Source organism: Pelodiscus sinensis, chromosome 1, assembly GCF_052426305.1.
Source record: "Pelodiscus sinensis isolate ZL-2025 chromosome 1, ASM5242630v1, whole genome shotgun sequence".
Lineage (NCBI taxonomy): Eukaryota > Metazoa > Chordata > Testudines > Trionychidae > Pelodiscus > Pelodiscus sinensis.
In genome coordinates, this window is record NC_143052.1 from 87,108,176 (window position 1) to 87,128,754 (window position 20,579).

The following is a 20,579-nucleotide window of genomic DNA, read 5'->3' on the forward strand; positions in this document are numbered from 1 at the left end:
GACAAGTGCTGTGGGGTCAATTGTTCTGCTTTACTTTAAAAAAAAAAAAAAAAAAAAACTCCGTCCCTGTCTGATATTAATGATGATCCCTGAATCAGGGGGCGGCGGGGGCTGGCTGGCCAGCCAACCAATGAAGGGCTCTAGGGAATTGCTAAGAGCACATCATTTAATAAAGACTTACTGTGCTATTGCATTGCCTCTTCCGTGTCCTGAAATTGTGTTTTGGGAATCTTTTTTAACCCCTTCCCGTTTCTCTCTCTCTGAATAATGAAAAATGTGTTTTCAACGCTGTAGCTGCTGCACATGAGCCTGAAGAGATCCAAAGTAAATTCCTCAGAGGAGCGTGTTTTAGAAATGTTGGATCCTTTTGTTCAGCTCCTTATAGATTGTCTGCAGTCCACAGATGTAAAGGTAGGGGGTTTAAACTCAATATACTCTTGTCTCTTCTCACCAGCTCCATTTCAGAATACAGGCCCAACCACTGATTCCAAAGACTTCCCTACATTGTCCTTGAGCTATAAAACTTCCAAACTTGATTTTGTAGAGGTTACGGCAAATAATTAAGAGCTCTGATACTTTGAGAGATTTGTAATCCAAGAGCTACAGGGGCTGTGTCTACATTGGCGCCATCTTGCACAAAAGCAGACGCTTTTGCGCAAAAACTTGCCGCCTGTCTACACTGGCCGCGAGTTCTTGCGCAAGAACACTGATGTTCTAATGTGTGAAATTAGTGCTTCTTGTGCAAGAACTGTGATACTCCTGCTCAGAAATAAGCCCTCCTGCGCAACTGTTCTTGCGCAAGAGGCCAGTGTAGACAGGCAACGTGAATTTCTTGCGCAAGAAAGCCCTATGGTTAAAATGGCCATCGGAGCTTTCTTGCGCAAGACAGCATCTACACTGGCATGAATGCTCTTGCGCAAAAGCACATCTCTTACACAAAGGCACATGCCAGTGTAGACGCTCTCTTCTGGAAGAGTTTTTGCACAAGAACTGTTCCACAAAAGAGTTCTTGCACAAAATCATGCCAGTGTAGACGTAGCCTGAATGTTTTATCTTGGAATTGCTGGTCTATACATGGCCAAAGTTAGCATTGAGCAGTTCTGACCATGCAAGTGTTGCTAGACAGCTATGAAATACAGTGTTGCTCTTGATCTAGTTCTAGCAGTTGTCACAGTAGCCCACCTTAACTAGCCTCCTTGCTGGGAAGGCTTAGCAGAATCGAAGGTTCAAATGGGCCTAGAGATAGGATCTGCCTGGTTTTTCCCAGAGGAGAGTTCCTTTCAGGTCAGAATTGAAGGGCAGTTTAGGGAGCTGACATGGTCTCTGCAATGGGGTTGCTGACATGTAATTGTTTACAGGATTAATCAATAAATCTAGGTTTATTGGTTAATCCTTATGGTTACAAGCTCTCACACACATCCTTGCTGCCTCTGATACAGAGGCAGCAGCGTGGTGGGGGAGGACATGCAGGAGCCAGTACATGTAGGGAGCCAGTTTTTAAGCCAACTCTGAGCATGCAGGCTCCTACGGAGCTGCCTCCCCCTCACTGCTGCCTCCGACAGAGGCAGCAGCATGGGGGCACAGGTGGGAGCTGGTGGGAGCTTACAGGTTGTCGGCTTAAATGCTGGTTCCTCTTGAGCACCAGCTCCTGCCTGCCTCCCTGCATGAAAAATTTCAGCAGTTACACGTTTACACAAATACACGATTATTAACATCCCTACTCTGCACATCTTGTGCTATGGCTTCTACAGATAAGACTTTCTGTGTCTAGTGGAATTACTCTGACACCTTTGTGACTATAATTCACTTTAATAATAAAAAAGGAAAGCCTGCATTTAGAGAAAATGTAACAAGATTCCTTGTAAACTTTTCCTTTCATTCCCTTCTCCACCCCTCCCCTTTGTTTGTTAATATCATATAAAAGGGTTGGGAGAGTTTAACTTGCATATTAATTCCAGCTTCCGGCTCTAAATATTCACCCAAGCCTGCTAGTATTTCCAGATTTGTGGGGAGGGGAATATTCTTTAACTCTTGTTAATCGCATGTGCTGTTCTTTTGCTCCTAGGTGATCACCGGTGCTCTGCAATCTTTGGTGTGGATTTTAAAGTTCCCTTTGCCTTCTATTGAAAAGACTGTAGAACAGCTTACCGGGCAGCTTTTCTTGCTTCTGAAGGACTTTGCTAAGCCAGGAGCAGCCAAGGGCCAGAACTTCCATTTGGTGGTGAACTGTTTCAAAGTAAGTCGGGCCAAATAGAATGTTTAATGTTAATTTCATGGAAAACTCCAACTACAGATCCCTCAATAGCCTATGCCTGAGTGGAACTCTGTATGCCCGGAATTCCACTCGGGCATAGGCTCAGGTCACTAGGGAGGGAAATAAATTGTTTATCTTTACAAAAACTCTTAAAAGCACCTGAATGAATATAGGTCTCTGTATTAGCCCAGTCTTTTATGGATGCATGTTTGCTAGTGGCTTTTGTTTCACTATAGCAGCTGTTTGTTACCATTGTCTCTCTTGATAGATGTCACTTCAGTTTGAGCAGCTTGTTTATTTTAATTTAAACAGGTTTAAAAAAACCTCTGCAGCTGAAATGTGTAAATCAGGGTAATGAATAGCAATAATCTTTAGTTTGTATAGTGTCCTTCTGACCAATGTTATCTCCAAAATGCTTTACTGAATTATAGTTGCATTATCCTAGGGGTAGTTACAGGATAAATTACACTAAACAGAGGTGAGCAAGGATTTCCTCTCAATCTAGTCCCCATTCCACAAACCTTTTTGTTTCTGTGACTAGCCCCTTTGGGGTTCAGGGGCTGATGTTTTGTAGAATGTGTTGGTGTTTCTCCCACTTCAGTTTAGGGAAGTGAACAACTAGTCCCTTACCTCCCTCCCCTTGATGCCTTTATCAGATAGAAGCAGCGGGGGAAGAAGGGGTACTTCAAAGTGGCAGGGGTGCATGGAGCCTGGGTTCAGCTGGAGACTCCCCTGCTAACCCCAGGCTCCATGTGGCCCTGCCGCTTTGAAGTGCCCCATGCTCCCCACAATGCTTTCTCCTTTGAAGTATAGCAACAGCCTTTTAGGAAGAGGGTGGGTCACTGAATGTAACAGTTACTGGGAGTTACAATATGGAAGTGAAAGAACATGACGTTTGATTCACATTGCAATATCTGATTTAATTTGTAGTGTGTAACTCTACTTGTGAGGAATACGAACAGTCATGTAACAGAGAAACAGCTCCAAGTGTTGCTTGGATATGCTGAAGAAGATATTTATGATTCCTCGCGTCAAGCCACTGCCTTTGGCCTTTTAAAGGTACTGCATTAGACCATGTGTTTGGTTTACAATTTATGAATTGAAGAAAGGAAAGTGCTTATGTGTTATACCTGTTAGCACAAATCAGGTGAGAGATTCCAGAATGTCCGTTAAAGGTGCCTTTGCTGAAAGAAGGCCATGATGTTTTTCTGCTTGACTTTAACATTAGAAATTCAGGTTCTTTCTAAGTTACACAGATCTATAATGACCCAAGAACTAGTGACATGGTGAACTCACAAGAGTAAGGCAATGTGGAGGTGGTAACTCCAGGAAACAATTCTATTGTTAACACATTTTAACTTCAATGCTTAATGAACATTTGGGGTAAACATTTGGGATAAATGATGCCTGTGTGAAAGACTTGACAATCCCTGTCCCTTCAGCTGAACTGTGAGAGTTCACAGTGAACATGCCGCAGGTCCTCCAGCAAAAACAGACCTGACTTTGCAGGCCACCACCTTTTAAAAAGAGTTGTTCTGGCAATAAAGAAATCCAAAGGCGGATGATAAGATACCACAAAAATTTGTTTTGCCCCCAGGTAGTACTGTTATACAGCAGACTTCCGATAATCCGGCACCTTTGGGACCCAGGGGGTGCCGGATTATTGGATATGCCAGAGCATCAGGGGCTGTGACAGGTCTGGGAGGGGGAAGGAGGTTGGGCGGGGAATGGCACAGCGTGGGGCGAACCGGGTCCTGGTGAGGAGCAGCGCTGTGGGGCCAACCCGGCAGCACCCCAGCTGCTCCGCCCCAGGGCTTCCCCAAGTCCGCTGCTGGTCAGTTTCAGCTGTGAGGGACTTGGGGAAGCCATGGGGCAGAGCATCTGGGGTGCTGCTGGGTGCTGAGCAGGGGGGTAAGGGGCGGCACTGAGGGACCAACCCGGCAGCACCCCAGCTGCTCTGCTCCACACCGCTTCCCCAGGTCCACAGTTGGTCAGTTTCAGCAGCGGCAGCAGCAGACTTGGGGAAGCGGCACAGAGCAGCTCCAATTGTCCAGCTGGCCGGAGCACTTCCGGGTTCCAGTTGGTGCCGGACTATTGGGCGTGCCAGACCACCGGATACCGGACAATTGGAGTTTTACTGTATCTGACAATGCACAAGCAGAATGGGAATGTCTCAGGTTGCATTTTCACAATTTTTTTAAGGCCATTGTATCCAGAAAGCTGATTGTTCCTGAAATTGATGCCGTCATGCAGAAAGTTGCCAAGTTTGCCATTACAGGCCAGAGTGAGCCAGTGCGAGTCCAGTGCCGGCAGGTTAGTAGAAGGGGTTTCTTTCCTTAAGCTCTCCTTAATAAAACCTGTTGTTCATGCTTAGCATTGTCCATAAAAGAGATTAACAGCCCAGCTTCTAGCACTCAGCCCAGAACTGACCTCCTGTCATAGGAATTGCCAGACTCGATCAGACTCCAAGTCTATCTAGTGTAGTATTCTGTCTCTAATAATGGTTTGTACAAGATTCTTCATAGAAAGTTATAAGCAGTTAGTTGTGGGATAATCTGCCCCTCTGCCATCACCATTAAGTCTCATTTGATCTCTGCTAGTTCAAGATTGCCATAACCGCTGAGCAGAAGGTTTAATATCTCTTCCCATTCTTTTAGCAACATCTTTTTTGTAAATGTTGAGTCCCTTTTTGAATTTCTGAGTTCTCAGCTTTGCTGACTTCATGTGGTTGTGAGTTCCACAGTCTCATTATACATATGAAAAATATTTCCTGTTTATTTTCCACATTTAATTTTGCTGCATGTCCCCTCTTTCTTGTGTGAGACAGGCAGAGCAAAAGCACCCAGTGTACAGGCTGCCCTAGACTTGCGATGCGATCAGCTCTGGGGATAGCATCACAAGTTGGGGATGTCATAACTCGAGCCCGCATTTATGACAGGCATCATAAGCTGTCTTAAACGCGGGGCCGAGGACGTATGTCGGGGGATTTCGGCCCCTTCTGTGCTTATGGAAAAGGTCGTAAGTGCGGGGGGTTATAAATCGGGCCGTCATAAAGTGGGGGCCTCCTGTATCTTCTCTAAACCATTCATTATTTTATATTCATGTCCCTGCTTATCTCCTTTCTACAGGAAACAAGCCCAGTCTTTCCAGTTATTTTTGTTTCTCTTCTCTGAACTTCGTCTCATATTTAGGATTATATTTACTATCTGATAAGGGGCAGCTTTACAGCCTGGACTCAGTTAGACATTCAAGTACTTGCTTAATCTGAAGAGCAAGAAGAGTTCAAGGATGTAGTTTCTCACATGTGTAAAGACCAATGCTTGCTGAATTAGGAGCTGAGTTATCTTAGTGCAAGATGAATCCTACTTCCTCTTTTAGAGCAAACTGGTTGACTTTCTGCAGTATCTGGGTGCCTCACTCCTAGCCCCAGGGCTCCGGGTGGCCCCCAGCCCCACTGTTTGGGTGGCCAGCACTAGAGCAGGCAGTGTGGCCCGGCACGAACTACCCCGAGTCCCTGTGGGAGGCACGCTGGCCTGGGGGCAGGACCAGGGTAGACTCTACAACTTTCCCCTGCCTATGATACCCACTGCCCATACTGGCACATCAGGACACAGCAAAGAAATTTGCCACTTAGGAAGATGTTTTTGCCCTATTGTATTTGGCTCTCAAGAAATAAAAATGTTTTCTTGAGAAATAATGTGCAGCCATGCTGACTGCTTGTGTATTTTTATTTTCTGTGAGGCGATGTCTGCTGTGGCCCTTAAAACATCTCCCGCATAAACTTAAAGGAATGCTGAGGCATCCTTTTTATCTGTTAGGGTAATTAACCTTTGGAACAGTGTTCATGGGGTGCGGTGCATCCCCTGTCACCTTAAGTCTTTACATCGAGACTGGATGAGTTTCAAACAGACCCGCTCTAGGTGCTACAGGAGTTACCGTGTGATAGTCTAAGGCTTGTGTTAGGCAGGTGGTGAAGCTAGGTGATCATGGTGATTGTCCCTTCTGGCATTAAGAGCTCTGAGTCTGTTTTTATGCACGGAGCAGATTTATAATGGAAGCTGCTGATGCTCTCACTATTGGGAATCAAGCTAAAATGAGTTTTAGTTTCATGTTTAAACTAAATTGAGGTTTTGTGGAGTCATTTTTCAGAGACATCAGAAGTTGGTAAGTGCTGGCAACACAATCATTATCAAGACCTGCCTATGCTGCAGGGCCAATAGCAGTATAGCTGTGACACTGTTTTCATGCCCTCATAACCCCATAACGTAGATAAGTTCTATAGCAGCAGAAGGGTATTTGCTGTCCTCGTAGGAACTCCATCTCCCTAAGTGACAGTAGCGAGGCCGATGGAAGCATTCTTCCATTGATCTATTGCCTCCATACCAGGGGCTAGGTTAGCATAGTGACAGCACTCAGGGGTGTAAATTTTTCCCAGCCCTGAATGCTGTAGCTATGTCATTTTACATTTTTATGGGACTATTCTGGTGCTGAGTGCCTTATAACTCCCATCCAAGCCCATGGAAGTTGAGATGGCTTGGTGCTTTGCAGGATGAGCCCTTACGTTACACATGAAAGGAAGGGGTAGGTCTTATTAATAGTTTGTTGCAAAAAGCTTTGCTCTCATCATTATGTTTTTACAAGCTTTATCCTGTTGTTTCTGGTAATTCTTCCTGATCTGTTTTTTCAGATTTACCTGAAATACATACTCGACTATCCTCTCGGTGAGAAGCTGAGACCCAACTTGGAGTTTATATTTGCTCAGCTTAAGTGAGTTTGTCATCCTTGATTTTAAAAAGGGCTGTGTTTATAAGTCCTTTCTTGTAAAAGGATCCCACTTATTCCAGTGGGGCTCAGTATCAGGCCTTATTTTCCTACCTGTAAAAGTAAAATGGTCACTTTGTTAGAAGCAAATTAAAGAACATGTATGGCAAAGAGGTACTATACCTACTGATCTTTTCTTAATTTCTATACTGGTTTTGCCTGTTATTGCAATATAGCCAAAGTGTGGCTTTGTTATTAATGAGTAGTCAGCTGTACTGCCAACTTGTCTACACACCACTGTTGTCCTCGCTCTGGCAGTGAATTGCAGAACTCACCAGAGCATTAGGTGCTAACTGCCCCACATGAATACTGCAAGTTTGCATTAACATAGCCCTCTTCATGGGATTAAGTTAACAGACTTACATATCTTTTAGTTTGTGGCAGCAACATCCACATAGGGTAGCTACAACCCATTCTGGTGCATTCTGCAAAAGTCCCCATAGTCTGGACTGCAGCACAGTGTAAACGTAGCCTGAATTTTGTTCTAGCTGAACTAGAAGAGGCCATGGGCAAGTGGATTTGCCTGTTGACTAATAACAGTGGGCTAGACTGTGGCTATGGTCATAGACCTAGGCATGGGGTGATGCACACATTGAACTCCACTGATGCTACCTTCATGAGCGTATCCTCCTGGGTACTGTGAATTCTGCTGATAGAATCCTGGTCCCCGCTGAGTAGTACACCCCCCACTTCCCCCCCAGTGTCCATGGGAGGGCAGAGAGGTACTTCTCGAGGGAAGTAAGGCTGGCTCTTAGTTATCTCACTTCAAATGTGTTAGTCTGCTGTTGAGCAAGTTGAACAAATTGTTTATCTCCACTGTGTTTTGATTACCAAGAGCTGTTTGTTCAAAGATCTTGGTGCGTATATTTGGAGAACCCCAAAAGGTTTGTAGCTTTCTGAATTTCTTGCGATTTTGGAAATACTAACCCACTCCATCTTGTTAATTATTCCAGTTATGACTATGAGACAGGAAGGGAGTCTGCGTTGGAGATGATCGCTTATCTCTTTGAAATGTTCCCTCAGGTAAGCATCAGTCTGTCAGGGCTTTTCAGTTACATCCAGTAACTCAGTTTGCAGATTTATTAGAACTGGATGCATTTGGCTGTTCACATCCTTTCCTATCACACAAGGGCGGCACAATTCTCAGAGCATTAGTGTTGGTTCTGCTCTAAAAAGTGACTGTTGAAATGACAACCTGGAGTTTCATGTTGATTGTCTTTGCAGTTCCATGTCAGGTTTGCTCATTTATATGCAAAATGGGGGGCTCTATGCACTCAGCTGGGCTTACGGCAGAGCAGTGAGTGGAATGAAGCTTGGGCTCTTCAAAATGGTGTCCTCCGTGCTGTCTGGAGTCTGGGAAAGAAAGACTTCATTAAAATAGGGCCAGGCTGGCTAAAAGTGTGGGGTGCTATTCCTCTGCTTGAGTACCTCAGTTTGAGCCTAGATTTGGGTCTCAGGAATCCTCCTGTGTGTGTAAGTAAAACCAAACTTTAAAAAGTGTGGAAAGCCTCCTGGAGATGGGCAGGTGATTGATTTTTGTTTCCTTTCAGGGGCTACTTCATCAATACTGTGGACTGTTCTTTGTCCCTCTCTGTATGATGATGGTAAATGATGACTCTGCCAAGTGCAAGAAAATGGCAGCCATGGCAAACAAATCTCTGCTTGTGAAAGTAAACTCTGCAAACCGAGATCTGATGTTCTCACTAGTCACCACCTGGTTTAACGATGAGAAGGTATTGATCTTTTCAGTGCACCCCAGCTCTTTTCATTGGGGGAAACAGACTTGGAGCAAAGGAGGGGTTTATAAATGTTTAATCTCTGAGGGTAGCTGGGGTGTTGAGTTAAACTTTTGTGGTGGTGCAGGGAAGAGATTGTAGCGTAACCAGTCTAAGGAATAGCTCGCTAAAACTCCACTGTTCTGCACAGTCTTTGCTGGCAAGCAGAGGAAAAGCTATGTAGATGCATTCTTGACTAGTCCAGCAGAAGTGGCTGCTATAGCTAATGTTATAAAATACTTTCCATTACTGTCTGCCTTGTTTCTGCATGCTTATGGCTTTCTGAAAGTTCTCCATTGGCTTGAAGAATTCTCCTTGTTTCGTGTTTGCCCAAAGCTAGATATTTTGGTAGTGAAATTTGAGCAAAATCCTGATCTTTGAACTTGAGTTTAGAAATTGGCCAATGGTGCTATTTTTGCTCATCTGATGCTTAGTTCATCCTATTACTGGCATGTAGCAAATTTTAGGCCTTCTAGATCTAGTCCTGATTTAAGTGGTTCTGTTGACTTTTCCCCAGTATAGGCAAAGTGTGTCTCCATTTGAGCTTTGTTGTCTATAATAAGCTAACCAAATAAATGGTCTGACGAGCAAACTTGTGTGGTGCTTCTGTACACTGTAGTTTTGGGAACTTGCTAAAAATTAGCATTCTTGAAAGTTGAGCTTTGACGTGAGCCTGTGTATTCACACACAGCTTTGGATATTGCACGTCTTAGGTTCCCAGCCTGAGACACCACAAAGAGGGTTGCTTTTTTCAGAGCATGAATTGTTGCCTCACACTCTGGAAATCACTTTCCTTTAAGGTTGTCCTAGTTTGGATGTGCAGGACAGAAGCAGCCCTAATCACCAGCGACTTTGAAAACGCAGTGCCTTATTCGCTGGGCTGTATTACAGAGCGGTGGCTTTTTCAGATTAACGCAAGAAATGATGATTGCTCTGTCCTCCTCTCTGTTGGCAGAGCTCGCACAAGAGGCTAGCCGCTCAGGCCTGTGGTTTGTTCGTCGAAGCCGAGGGAGTGACGTTTGAAAGACAACTTGGAGCAGTTCTCCCACTGATCGAAAAAGAAATTGAGCCTCAGAAGTTTGAAGATGTAGGTCATTAGGAAAGAGACTTTAGGAAAGAGACAGGTTTGGCTGGGGAAATTGCAATGAAGAAGTGAGAAAAAGGAGAATGGGGGCAAGAATAAAAGCAGGAAAGATTCAACTTTCCAGGCCTGTGACTTAACCAGAATGACTGAGACATGCCCAGTACACAGGTTCTTAAAGGGACACCATCTACTTAAAAGTTACACTTGTGTTTGTAAATCAGGGGTGGGCAATAAGTTGTTTTTTTTTTGGGGGGGGGGGCATTCTAAGATTTTGGAAAGCGGTCAAGGGCCGCACTTTTCTGTTGAGGAGGTGCAGGGTTTAGGATGGAGGCTGGGTACAGAAGGGTGCATGGGGTAAGGTACTGGGGTGCAGGAGACGTAGTGAGGCCTGAGAGAGAGTTCGGGTGAAGGAGAGGATTCTGGCCTGGGGGAGGGGTATAGGAGGGGATACAGGTTCTGGGAGGGAGTTGTGACTTGGGACAGGGAGAGTGCAGTGGGTTTGGATGATGACGGGGGAGAGGGGAGAATTGGGGTGCGGAAGGGGCTGGGGTTCCAGAGGCTATGAGGTGCTTACCTAAATGTCTCCTGGCCAGCACCCCCAAGGCAGGCTGGGCTCCCTGCCTGCTGCAACTCCAGATCACTTAGATCTGCAGGCTGTTCCCTCCATGTGGCACTCAGCTCCTGGAGGGGGAAGAGGCTTGTGCTGCCCCCATTCCCTAGGCCAATCTCAGCTCCTGTTGACTGATTGTTTCCAGCCAATAGGAGCTGAGAAATTGGCTGGGGGTGGGGAGATCACATGATGCTTCCCCCTCCCTCCAGAGCAGAGAGCCGCTGGAGTGGGCTTTAAACCCACGGCAGCTATGTGCCTGAGGGTCCCGGCATGGTGGTCCGCGGGCTGGATCCAGAACCGGGCTGCATTGTGCCCAGCTCTTTTGTAAACGAAAACCTTGTTGTGTGAGTGTTGGGCTGAGTATGTGGGTGTGAGACCCTTAAGAGAACCACCAAAGGGTACACACACGTGTGCTGAGTGATGATGTTGCTGTAAACGCCCAGCTCTTCTTGCCCCAGCTTCTTTGCAACTCTTATCACCCTTGCTCATTGTCACATCTGCAATTCCTTAAAAGCCGGTTCCCCCAGCACCACCTTTGTGGGCGTCAGGGGAGGTAGAGGCACAGCAAAAAGTGTGAGTGGAGACTGAAGCTTCATGTGATCTCCCCACCCCCAGCCAATTTCTTCAGCTCCCCGCTTTCGCCACTTCTGCTGAGAGTCTGCTTTTGAAATGAACAAAAGCCCTGCCACGGCTCTTGTACATTTCAAAGACTGAGGCTCAGCAGGGAGCAGGACCAGAGCCCTGCTGGCTTCCTTTTGAAATATACAAGAGTCCTACAGGGACTCTTGTACATTTCCAAAGGAAGCTCCACGCTCCCTGTGGGGCTTCCGCTTTTGAAAGGTGGAGGCGCCCTTATAGACTAATTGAATAGTGGGTGGGATTTCCATCAACTGTTCAATCAATTAATTAATCTAAATTTAATATCCCTAGTTATAAGTGACACAGTGTATTTGTGTACACATGCCTGCATGTACATGCATACAGAGACCAGTGACATGGCAGTCTTCCTCAGAAACTGTGAATCCTTGTGAAACAGTTTTAATAGACTCATTTCCCTTTTACTAAATTCATAGAGCAAATATAAAGCAGGCCTAGGAGCTGATGCAGATGGCTTCAGCCATCAACTACATATTAAACTTATAAAATAAGCCCCTTTGTACCATTCTAGCCAGCCACGGTAACAGTCTCTTTGTTGATTTACACTTCTTTTTAGATAACCGAAGAGACTGAAGAAAAGGCTGCAGACAGACTGCTGTTCAGTTTTCTCACTCTGATAACAAAATTAATCAAGGAATGCAACATTATTCAGTTAACCAAACATAATGAGATTTTGAGTAGTATTTGGCGTAAGTATGAATAATATTTTCTACTGTCTTAGCAGTAAGATTATGGTAGCTAGTGTAGCTGTAGTGTGTCTAATGCAATCAGACAAAGATTTGGGAATATGATTTGTACTTTAAAGAGGCATCTGCAATATCTGGCAGTGACTAGTGAAGAGTACAGGTGCTGACTGGAGAGGTTAGCCCACGCGTGGAAGTGATCTCTCTCCGTTTCTGGTTGCTGGGAACTATTTTGGATAATCCAAAACCTGCAAACTGGTGCCTGTTCAGCTGTATTTACATCCCCCTAGATTACAGCTTTCAGTTCTCAGTGAGATCACAAATAGCAGTCTGTGAACAAGTGGCAGAGCAGCTCTTACACAGGGTGCTTGTTTGGAAAGTCCATCTCAAAACAATTTTATTGAATTGATTGGCTAAAAGTGATGCACTGCAATGTGAAGCTTACTCATTCGGGCATGTGGTGTTGGTGGTTTCTTTGTACATTTCTTCTCCAGATGACTGCAAAGGGCTTGCATCTGACTGGTTCTGTCTTTAAAGAACAACAAGCTTCCAAGTGTCTCTTTAGAAATCCCATCAGGTGTCAGGTTGACAGGACTGTCTGAAGGCCCTGAATTAATCCAGGGAAGGGCTGTAGCATGGGCAAAAGTGAACTTCCCCATTCATAGCTAGAGATACACGCTCTAGGGAAGAGAGGGCAACACAGATCACTGGCTTTGCTGAGCTTGTCTACGAGATTGCCAGTGGTGGTGGGTTTTAGAATGTGGTCACCTGTCCACTGAGTACCGGACTGAGACCTTCACAGCTCACAGGAAAAGTCATGGAACTGCCTCTTATTGACAAAAATACTCAACAGCAGTGGTTCAAACCACAGCACTTAGACTCATGTAGGCTGTCAGGTATGTGAGCATCACTGTAGCCTATTGGAGTGGTGTGTTTATGCATGGGATGGGATTCTCAGATGGCTACAGTTTTTGTTCCTGCCAATCTGGGCTGGATTGGACTGGCTGGTGGCCCGGAAATCTGCAGTCAAACTCTGAAGAAATCGGCACAGTTTACTGTAATCCCCTCCTGGTTGGAGAATGAGCAGTGATGACTCCACTTGCCAAAACTGTATATGCTGGGCACATGGACAACCTTGCTCAGGTGTCTGGGTACTTCCCCCTCTTCTGTGAAAAAGGTTATGTTGGTTAAAAAGCTTTTTCTTTCCCCTGAAGGTCATGTTCAGTCCCACTTGTGGTACCCTCACAGCTGGGTGTGGATGACAGCTGCTCAGATATTTGGCTTGTTGTTCGCTTCTCACAAGCCAGAGGAACTGGTTAGCAAATGGAAAGAGAGCAAGGCAGGCAAGAGGAAAAAGTCCACGTTGGAGCCAGCAGCGACCAGCTTCTTCACAGAGGAGTTGGACAAAAAGGTAAAGGACGTTCCGGCTGATTCTCCCACCACCATTGCTCATGCCAGCATCTGTCACCTTTCTGGGGTTTCTGGTTGTCGCAGCATCTCTCTCCATTTTCTGCTCTGTGCTGACTGTTGGCAGGCTGCTCCCATTGGATTGCAGCTGCCTCCCTAGGCCTTGCCCTCATCAGCAAAATGGCTCCAAGTGGCTCCTATGAAGACCAGTATCTCCTAGCAAAAAGCCTAGCCCCTGGCTAAGTATTTGGGCTTCCCTTTAGCCATTGGGAATGTGTCTGTAGGACTGAAAAATAACCCTGTGGGCTACCCCATCCTCCTGCCTGTTCCCCATGGTGTGAAGAATTCCAACTCCCTTTTCTCTCCACAGATGAAGGAACTTGTGTTAGCGTTCTGCCACCAACTGCAGTCCAAGTTCCTGGATCCGTCTCTGGGAGAGCAGGTAGGAGTCTGTGTGTGTTTCAGACTGCTGGGGCTTTAGACCAAACAATGGGAAAGAGAGAGCATGTGCGTGTGTATTCTCTTGGCCAGACAGTGAAACAGGTATGGGAATGGTGAATGTTGAGGTGAAAATATGTTGTTAAAATGTAGCCAGAACCCCAGATTCCCTGGTCATCTGAGATCAGCGCTTGTACAAATGGCCCAGTGGAACAGTCTGTCTGTGCAGGGGAACAGTGTTGTTGTGAATCTGGTGGTGGTAGCGCTGCCGCTACCCACCGGAGCTGACCTGTCACAGCTAGTGTGAGAGGCACAGGAGGGACTAGCAGGGAATGGATTCTGTGTGCTGGAATGGGGTTCCGCAATACCAGATCCTTCACTGGCATAAGGTGCCTGAGAGCTCCCACGGTTGTCCTGTGAAGCCCTCATGTGGTGGGCTGGGCAGCTCTAAATCACGGAGCCGCAGCCATCTTCCCTGCAGCCAGATCTATTTGGCCTTAGTACACTTTCTTCTCAAGGGCCTGATCCCAGAGCCACTGAAGCCAATGGAAAACTCCCATGGACTTTGGATTGGGCCCAGGAGTCCATATTCTAAGTGCAGAACTTGCTTTGCTGTATGTGGCAGTCTGTGAATTGCACTCCCTTGGGTGTGAGCATTCTGACTTGTTGAAGGCCTCTCACCTGCCTCCTTCATGCTGGCAGCTCAGTTGGTTTTTCTTTTTGCTCTTGAAGGTTATAAAGAACTTGTTGTTTGTGGCCAGAGTTCTCTACCTTCTGGTCCCAGATTCAGAGGACGGGGAGAAGAATGATTCTGAATTGGAAGGGCAGGAAGAGGTTTCTGAAGATGAAGGTGAAAAGGCAGCATCTGCTCAAGAAGAGAAGGGAGATGGCGAAGCAGAAGAGAAAAGCAGACCAGCCACGTTGCTGTGGGTAATGAAAAGGCTCTCCCTGATGGCAAAGCGGGAAGCAGCATATTCCCCTAAAAACCCTGTGAAGGTAAGAACTGTGTTGGGCCTCCCTCCATGCATGGTGAGAGCGCCTGCACGGGGTGCCCTTTAGCCCACAGGGAGCCAGCTTGGGGTGCATGCCAGGAGGCAGGTGCTGGAGGTGAAGGCCGTGGAGGAGGAAAAGTATCGGATTAATGAGAGATGTTGAAGCTTGTTGCTCCAGAGTCCCAACCGGTTTCTCTGCCCTGCCTCCTTTCCCTTCCCCTGCTCCTTTCATTCCCAGGCTCCCACCCTTTATTGGTGTTTTTTAAAGAAGAGAATTGGCCGCATGCACCACAAATGTTAGTTCTTACTGGGGGTGAAAGTAACTTAAATTTCTTACAGGGACTGTCCTATCACACCCTGTTCCCCCCACCCCGCCCTCTGTTGGAGTGGCTACCGGTGGGGGCGGAGGGGTTGGCCATACAACAGTATCAATAAGAAATTAAAAGTGTGAGGTGGAGTGCAGTGGGCTCAGGGCAGAGGGTTCGGGTGGGGGGAGGTGCAGGAGTAAGGGCTGTGGATGGGAATGCAGGAATCAAGGGTGGGGTGTAGGAGGGGCTCAGGGCAGGGGGTTAGAATGTGGGGGGTGCAGGAGTTAGGGCTGGGGCTGGAAGAGGCACGGTTGGGGTATATAGAGGGGGCTCAGGCGGAGGGCTGAGAGAGTGCAGGGAGGGGAGCAAGGCGCGACATTGCAGGGACTGGGGAAGGGGCTGCAGCTGCATTTTCCCTTTTTTTCTTTTTGTTGCCTAGGGAGCGAGGCAAAGTTCTGTGAGCTTCCCTCCTCCACTTTCCCCTGGGGCAGCCAGCAGTGAAAGCAGCTTGTGAACTTTGCTCTTGCTCCCTTGTCAACACAAAGGGGAAAAAAAAAAAAAACTCTGCAGCCCCCCATACCTCTTGAAATGGCAGCGGACTCTGGGCTGGGACAGTTTCAGATGCTTACCTCCAGCTAGCCCCTCTACCCTGCTAGGCTGCGCCCAGCCCTCCCCCACCTCCGTCCTCCTTGTGGCTAAGTAGCGTTCCAGCTGGCAAGTTTCCTGACTGAGCACCGGGATGCACCAGCTTACTTTTACCTCTGGTTCCTACACTGAGAGCCAGGTGTGTCCCGGGACAAATGCTTGTAGAACGTCCAGACGGGCATGTAGGGAAAAGTTCCTTCTCTCACATCCATTCCCCACTCCCATGAAGCACCAGAACAAACACTCCCTTACCAAGGGTCACAAGCTTTACATTCCCCCATCACACAGCTCTTGGGCAGAGATCTGTAGGGTCCCCCTTTCCCTCCATTACAGTCTCTCATATCTGGCATGTCTTCCTTTTCAGAGAACCTGCATCTTTAAGTTCCTTGGAGCAGTAGCAGTGGATCTTGGGAAAGACAAGATCAAGCCATACCTCCCAACTATCATCACCCCTCTGCACAGGGAGCTGAGCAGCACCTATGCGGAACAAGGTAACAGTGCCATTCCCTTACTGGGGTTTGGCATAATCTGTCCTCAGACAGCCCCCTGTCGAAACGCCTGTCGTTCCCATTGTCCCCAGCCCCAGATGCCTTTGTTTGGGGAGTGGTTGCTAATTAAAATATAATCGACAAATATGAATCATTCCTCAGTGGTGAAGCAAAGGAGATTTAGAAGGGGAAATGAATGACGCCAACAGAGACGTGGGCGGCTAAGGAGGGGCAGAGATTCAGGCCTCTGAAGGCAAGAACGTGAAGCTTGAAAATTATGTGGTGGAGGAAAGGGGCCTAGTTTGGTGACTTATGCAGAGGGAAAGGGGGTTTAACCAGCCTGACCAACAAGGAAGGTGGCCCAAAGGCTGAGTGTTGTGTTGACTGGAGGTCCACATCAGTGTCAGGGGCTAGGGTGAGGAGGATCCTGGATGACAGGGCTGTGGTGTTACAGGGCAGCAGAAGGCACCAATCTTGTTACAGTTGCATTGCAGTTTGTGTATAAAATGCAACGCTACTGATTTTTTAAAAGATCAGATTGCCCTGGACATTGATAGGCTGGTCTAATGACCCCCACCTTCCCGTGCAAAATTGGGGTCACTAGGTTTATGCATCCCCAAGGTATAGCTCTGTGCCCCGGCAGCTGCACATTCCATGGGCCTTGCAAGCATTTACTCCCCAACTCTCGCCCCATTGTTGGGAAACAGGCATGGTGAAGTGGAGGGGTTGTGTGCCTGCAGGGGCTATGGGAGCTGCAAAGGCTCTTGGCTGTGAAAGGGGGGGTTGGGAAGTGGGATGTGTAAACATCTGTTCCAAAGTGATGTTTATTAGAGCTCCCCCTCGCCTGGTTCTTGTTGTGCACAGAAAGCAGGTGGGCAGAGTCCAAAGCGCAGGCACTGCAGTATTTATTGTGGTTACCAAGCAAGCATAATCCACAGCTCTGTACACCAGGAAAGCTTTTTCCTGTTACCTTTTTTCCCACCTCTTCCTTAGCAGGCTTAATACAACCAAAGATTCCACAAATTACGGTCACGTTCTGTTCTAGAGGGTTAGTGTGGGGCCTCCTCTTTTGTACCCCATGGGAGAGGTATGGAGTGAGGTTGTGTTCTGGCCAGTCAATGTTTCTTTGGCTTTTTAGTGTTTATTATGCCTCCCCTTGCCCCGTTGCTTGATCTTGCCTTGATATGGAATCGATGCAGCCGTATATTTGGCAAAACCAGCATCACTTCAGCTGTTTCTTGTCTTTTCTCATTGTACTAACAACCTCATCTGGCTCAGCAGAAGCACCACAGAGTGCCTTTGTTCCTTGCTCACTTGTTAACAAGGAGAAAAAAGTCAAAAGGGCCAACAAAATCCCCAGTTCTGTCTCAGGCACAAATGCCATATTGTCACTGGTACTCACCAGGCAGTTGGGAGAGTGAGCAGTCCTTGTTAGACTTCACTCTGATTCCATGGAGCAGAATATCAAGGCACTGTAGAGACAGAGGCAGGCTCTACTAGCACACTTGTTTAAAGGTGTCTTTTCAGAGCTCTAAAATTCACAGGCAGAAACTAATTATGTTGGAAACAGGTCAGCTGAGGGCCTGCACTACAGTGAGTGATGCTGAATTGGAGTAATTTAATCCAGGAGTTCTTGAATACAGGCAGTCCCTGAGTTACGCGGATCCGACTTATGTCGGATCCGCAGTTACGAACGGGGCCGTTCCTCTCCCTGGTCTCCAGCAGACCAGGGAGAGGAAGCAAAGCGGCGGAACACATGGGCAGCGGACAGGGCTGTCCGCTGCCCACGCGCTCCAAGGCTTGGCTCTGCTTTCCCCGCCCCTGTCCCCCTGGTCTGCAGACCGGGGGGGGGGCGCGCAAAGCAGAGCCAAGCTGTGGAGCGCCCGGCCAGCTGACAGCCCAGACACATCTGGGCTGTCAGCTGATCGCGCGCTCCGCGGCTTGGCTTTACTTTGCCCCCCCCCCGGTCTGCAGACCAGAGGGACAGGGGGGAGGGCAAAGCAGAGCCAAGCCGCGGAGCGCGCGGTCAGCTGGCTGCGTCCTCCACAGCTTGGCTCTGCTTTGCCCCCCTCCCCATCCCCCTGGTCTGAAGACCAGGGGGACGGGGGGGCAAAGCAGAGCAAAGCTGCGGAGCACGCGGTCAGCTGACAGCCCAGATGCGTCTGGGCTGTCCGCTGCCCGCATGTTCCGCCGCTTTGCTCCCCGTCCCCCTGGTCTGCATATCAGGGGGACGGGGAGCAAAGCAGAGCAAAGCCACGGAGCCCGAGGGCAGCAGGACAGCCACGGCGCGTCTGGGCTGTCCCGCTGCCCCCATGCTCCGTGGCTTTGCTCCGGACACCTGTGGTACAGCAGCTGGGGCGCTGCCAGTTGGTCCTACTGGACCAACCGGGCAGCACCCCAGCTGTTCTGCCCCAGGCGTCCTGATTCAGCGGCTGAATCAGGATGCCTGGGGCAGAGCAGCTTGGGTGCTGCTGGGTTGGTCCAGTAGCGCCGAGGAGCGGCGGCGCTACTGGACCAACCCAGCAGCACCCCAGCTGCTCTGCCCCAGGCGTCCCCAAGTCAGCTGCTGCTGAAACTGACCAGTGGCTGACTACAGGAAGCCCCTGCCCCGGGCTTCCTGTAATCAGCCGCTGATCAGTTTCAGCAGCAGCTGACTTGGGGACGCCTGGGGTTCTTAAGTTGAATCTGTATGTAAGTCAGAACTGGCGTCCAGATTCAGCTGCTGTTGAAACTGATCAGTTTCAGCAGCGGCTGAATCTGGACGCCAGTTCCGACTTACATACAGATTCAACTTAAGAACAAACCTACAGTCCCTATCTTGTACGTAACCCGGGGACTGCCTGTACTCTAAAACACACATGCAGAGTACTATTGGCTTGGAATTTAGCATTTCAGCTGGGATGCTGCAAACCCTGGAATCCCAAATGGCTGGTCCTGCTGTGCTGAGCATCAGCAAAGCACTGGCTAGAGCTACAACTAAAACACAAGCACATTGGCATGTAGCCACAAAGAAAAGGCAAGGTTGGTGCAGGGCTCATGAAGAGGAGTTGGCAATAGGCAGGCTCGTTACAAGTATGAAGCACTGAAAGCTGGAGGGAGGTAGTATGTGCCCTTGTAGTATATGAAATGTTCCTTAGTTGGTAATCCTTGTTCCTTCCTTCCTCCCATGACATTCAATGACTATTCTCCATTGTGGCCCACTGATAATGGCTAAAGGAAGGTGTTAATGCACATACCATTTCTATAGGAAACATGCTGTCTGAGTAAATGCCAAAGTTGCATGCTGATTTGGCCAGTGGAAAATTAGCACTGGAAACAGCTGCTCTTTGCTTTTAAGACTTATCCATTTGCATGAAAGCACTGTCAGTCACATACAAGCAGTCCTCTAAGTAGACTGTTTTAGAGTGAGGACTTGAAGTCATCTCTTCTCTTTATTTCACAGATCCAACACTGAAGAACCTATCCCAGGAACTCATAGAACTGCTGAAGAAATTAGTTGGCTTGGAGACCTTTTCACTTGCTTTTGCCTCCGTGCAAAAACAGGCTATTCAAAAGAGAGCGATCAGGAAAAAACAGAGAGCATTGCAGGTAAGAAAGATTCTCCATTTTCATTGCCCTTTCACATAGTACTAAAAATGTTAATCAGGACCTATTGCTTCAGATGTGTTTGATAAGAATTTTTCTTTAATTAAAGCTGATAGTCTCTTTAAACATCACCATGTTCTTCAAAAGAAAAAAACTTCTGCTTTTTTATTAGACTGTAGCAAACCCTGATATTGCTGCCAGGAAGAAGCTGAAGAAACACAATAAAAAGCTAGAAGCAAGGAAGAGAAAAATAGAATTCCTGCGCCCTGGCTACAAGGCCAAGAAACCAAGAAGTCACGGGCTAAAAGACTTAGCAATGGTGGAATGAAACATACTTGGAAACAGTTATATGATCCGTATATATTTGCTGCATAAGCCCAATTGTGCAGTACTAGCTGGCCAAGAGGCTTCTACTTGCTCAGATACAATGTCTAATGCAGGGTAAAGAGCTCCATATTCCACTGCATCAGCTGTGTAAAAAAGGAAATATTTAGATACTGTTTTAATGTATTTATTTGTAATTATTTTAAGAGTCTGCATAGATCCTGTCTGTCACCTAGGATTTCATATAAAACCATCAAGCTGTTTGCTCTCTTCCTAGAGAGAATATTAATACACAGCAAGTCAACCTGTTATAAACTATGGAACACATGAATGTACAGTTTAATGTACTCAGTTTTTCTAATTAAATGTGCTTGCAAGCACACTGGTTGTGGTTTTGATGAAATCTGCCATAAAAAGCTGTGCAAGTCCCTTAAGCGGAACAGGTGGTAGATTTATAATGTGACTCTATAAACACATTTAACTGCAGACTGAGAGGGGAGAAGGAAAG

At 47.3% G+C, this 20,579-nt stretch overlaps 1 protein-coding gene across 1 annotated transcript in view; it reads left to right on the forward strand.

Moving 5' to 3' along the window:
- UTP20 (UTP20 small subunit processome component) overlaps nucleotides 1-20,453 on the forward strand; it is an 84,733-nt gene extending 64,280 nt beyond the window's left edge. The window contains exons 48-62 of the mRNA XM_075934286.2: nucleotides 295-411; nucleotides 2,066-2,236; nucleotides 3,185-3,313; nucleotides 4,457-4,567; nucleotides 6,942-7,021; nucleotides 8,029-8,098; nucleotides 8,626-8,808; nucleotides 9,806-9,937; nucleotides 11,758-11,890; nucleotides 13,099-13,295; nucleotides 13,662-13,733; nucleotides 14,462-14,725; nucleotides 16,039-16,165; nucleotides 19,605-19,750; nucleotides 19,920-20,453. Of these exons, the coding sequence (XP_075790401.2) occupies nucleotides 295-411; nucleotides 2,066-2,236; nucleotides 3,185-3,313; nucleotides 4,457-4,567; nucleotides 6,942-7,021; nucleotides 8,029-8,098; nucleotides 8,626-8,808; nucleotides 9,806-9,937; nucleotides 11,758-11,890; nucleotides 13,099-13,295; nucleotides 13,662-13,733; nucleotides 14,462-14,725; nucleotides 16,039-16,165; nucleotides 19,605-19,750; nucleotides 19,920-20,075 (2,088 nt within the window). The 3' untranslated portion in view covers nucleotides 20,076-20,453. The remainder of the gene's footprint in view (nucleotides 1-294; nucleotides 412-2,065; nucleotides 2,237-3,184; nucleotides 3,314-4,456; nucleotides 4,568-6,941; nucleotides 7,022-8,028; nucleotides 8,099-8,625; nucleotides 8,809-9,805; nucleotides 9,938-11,757; nucleotides 11,891-13,098; nucleotides 13,296-13,661; nucleotides 13,734-14,461; nucleotides 14,726-16,038; nucleotides 16,166-19,604; nucleotides 19,751-19,919) is intronic.
- Nucleotides 20,454-20,579: the final 126 nt, after the last annotated feature.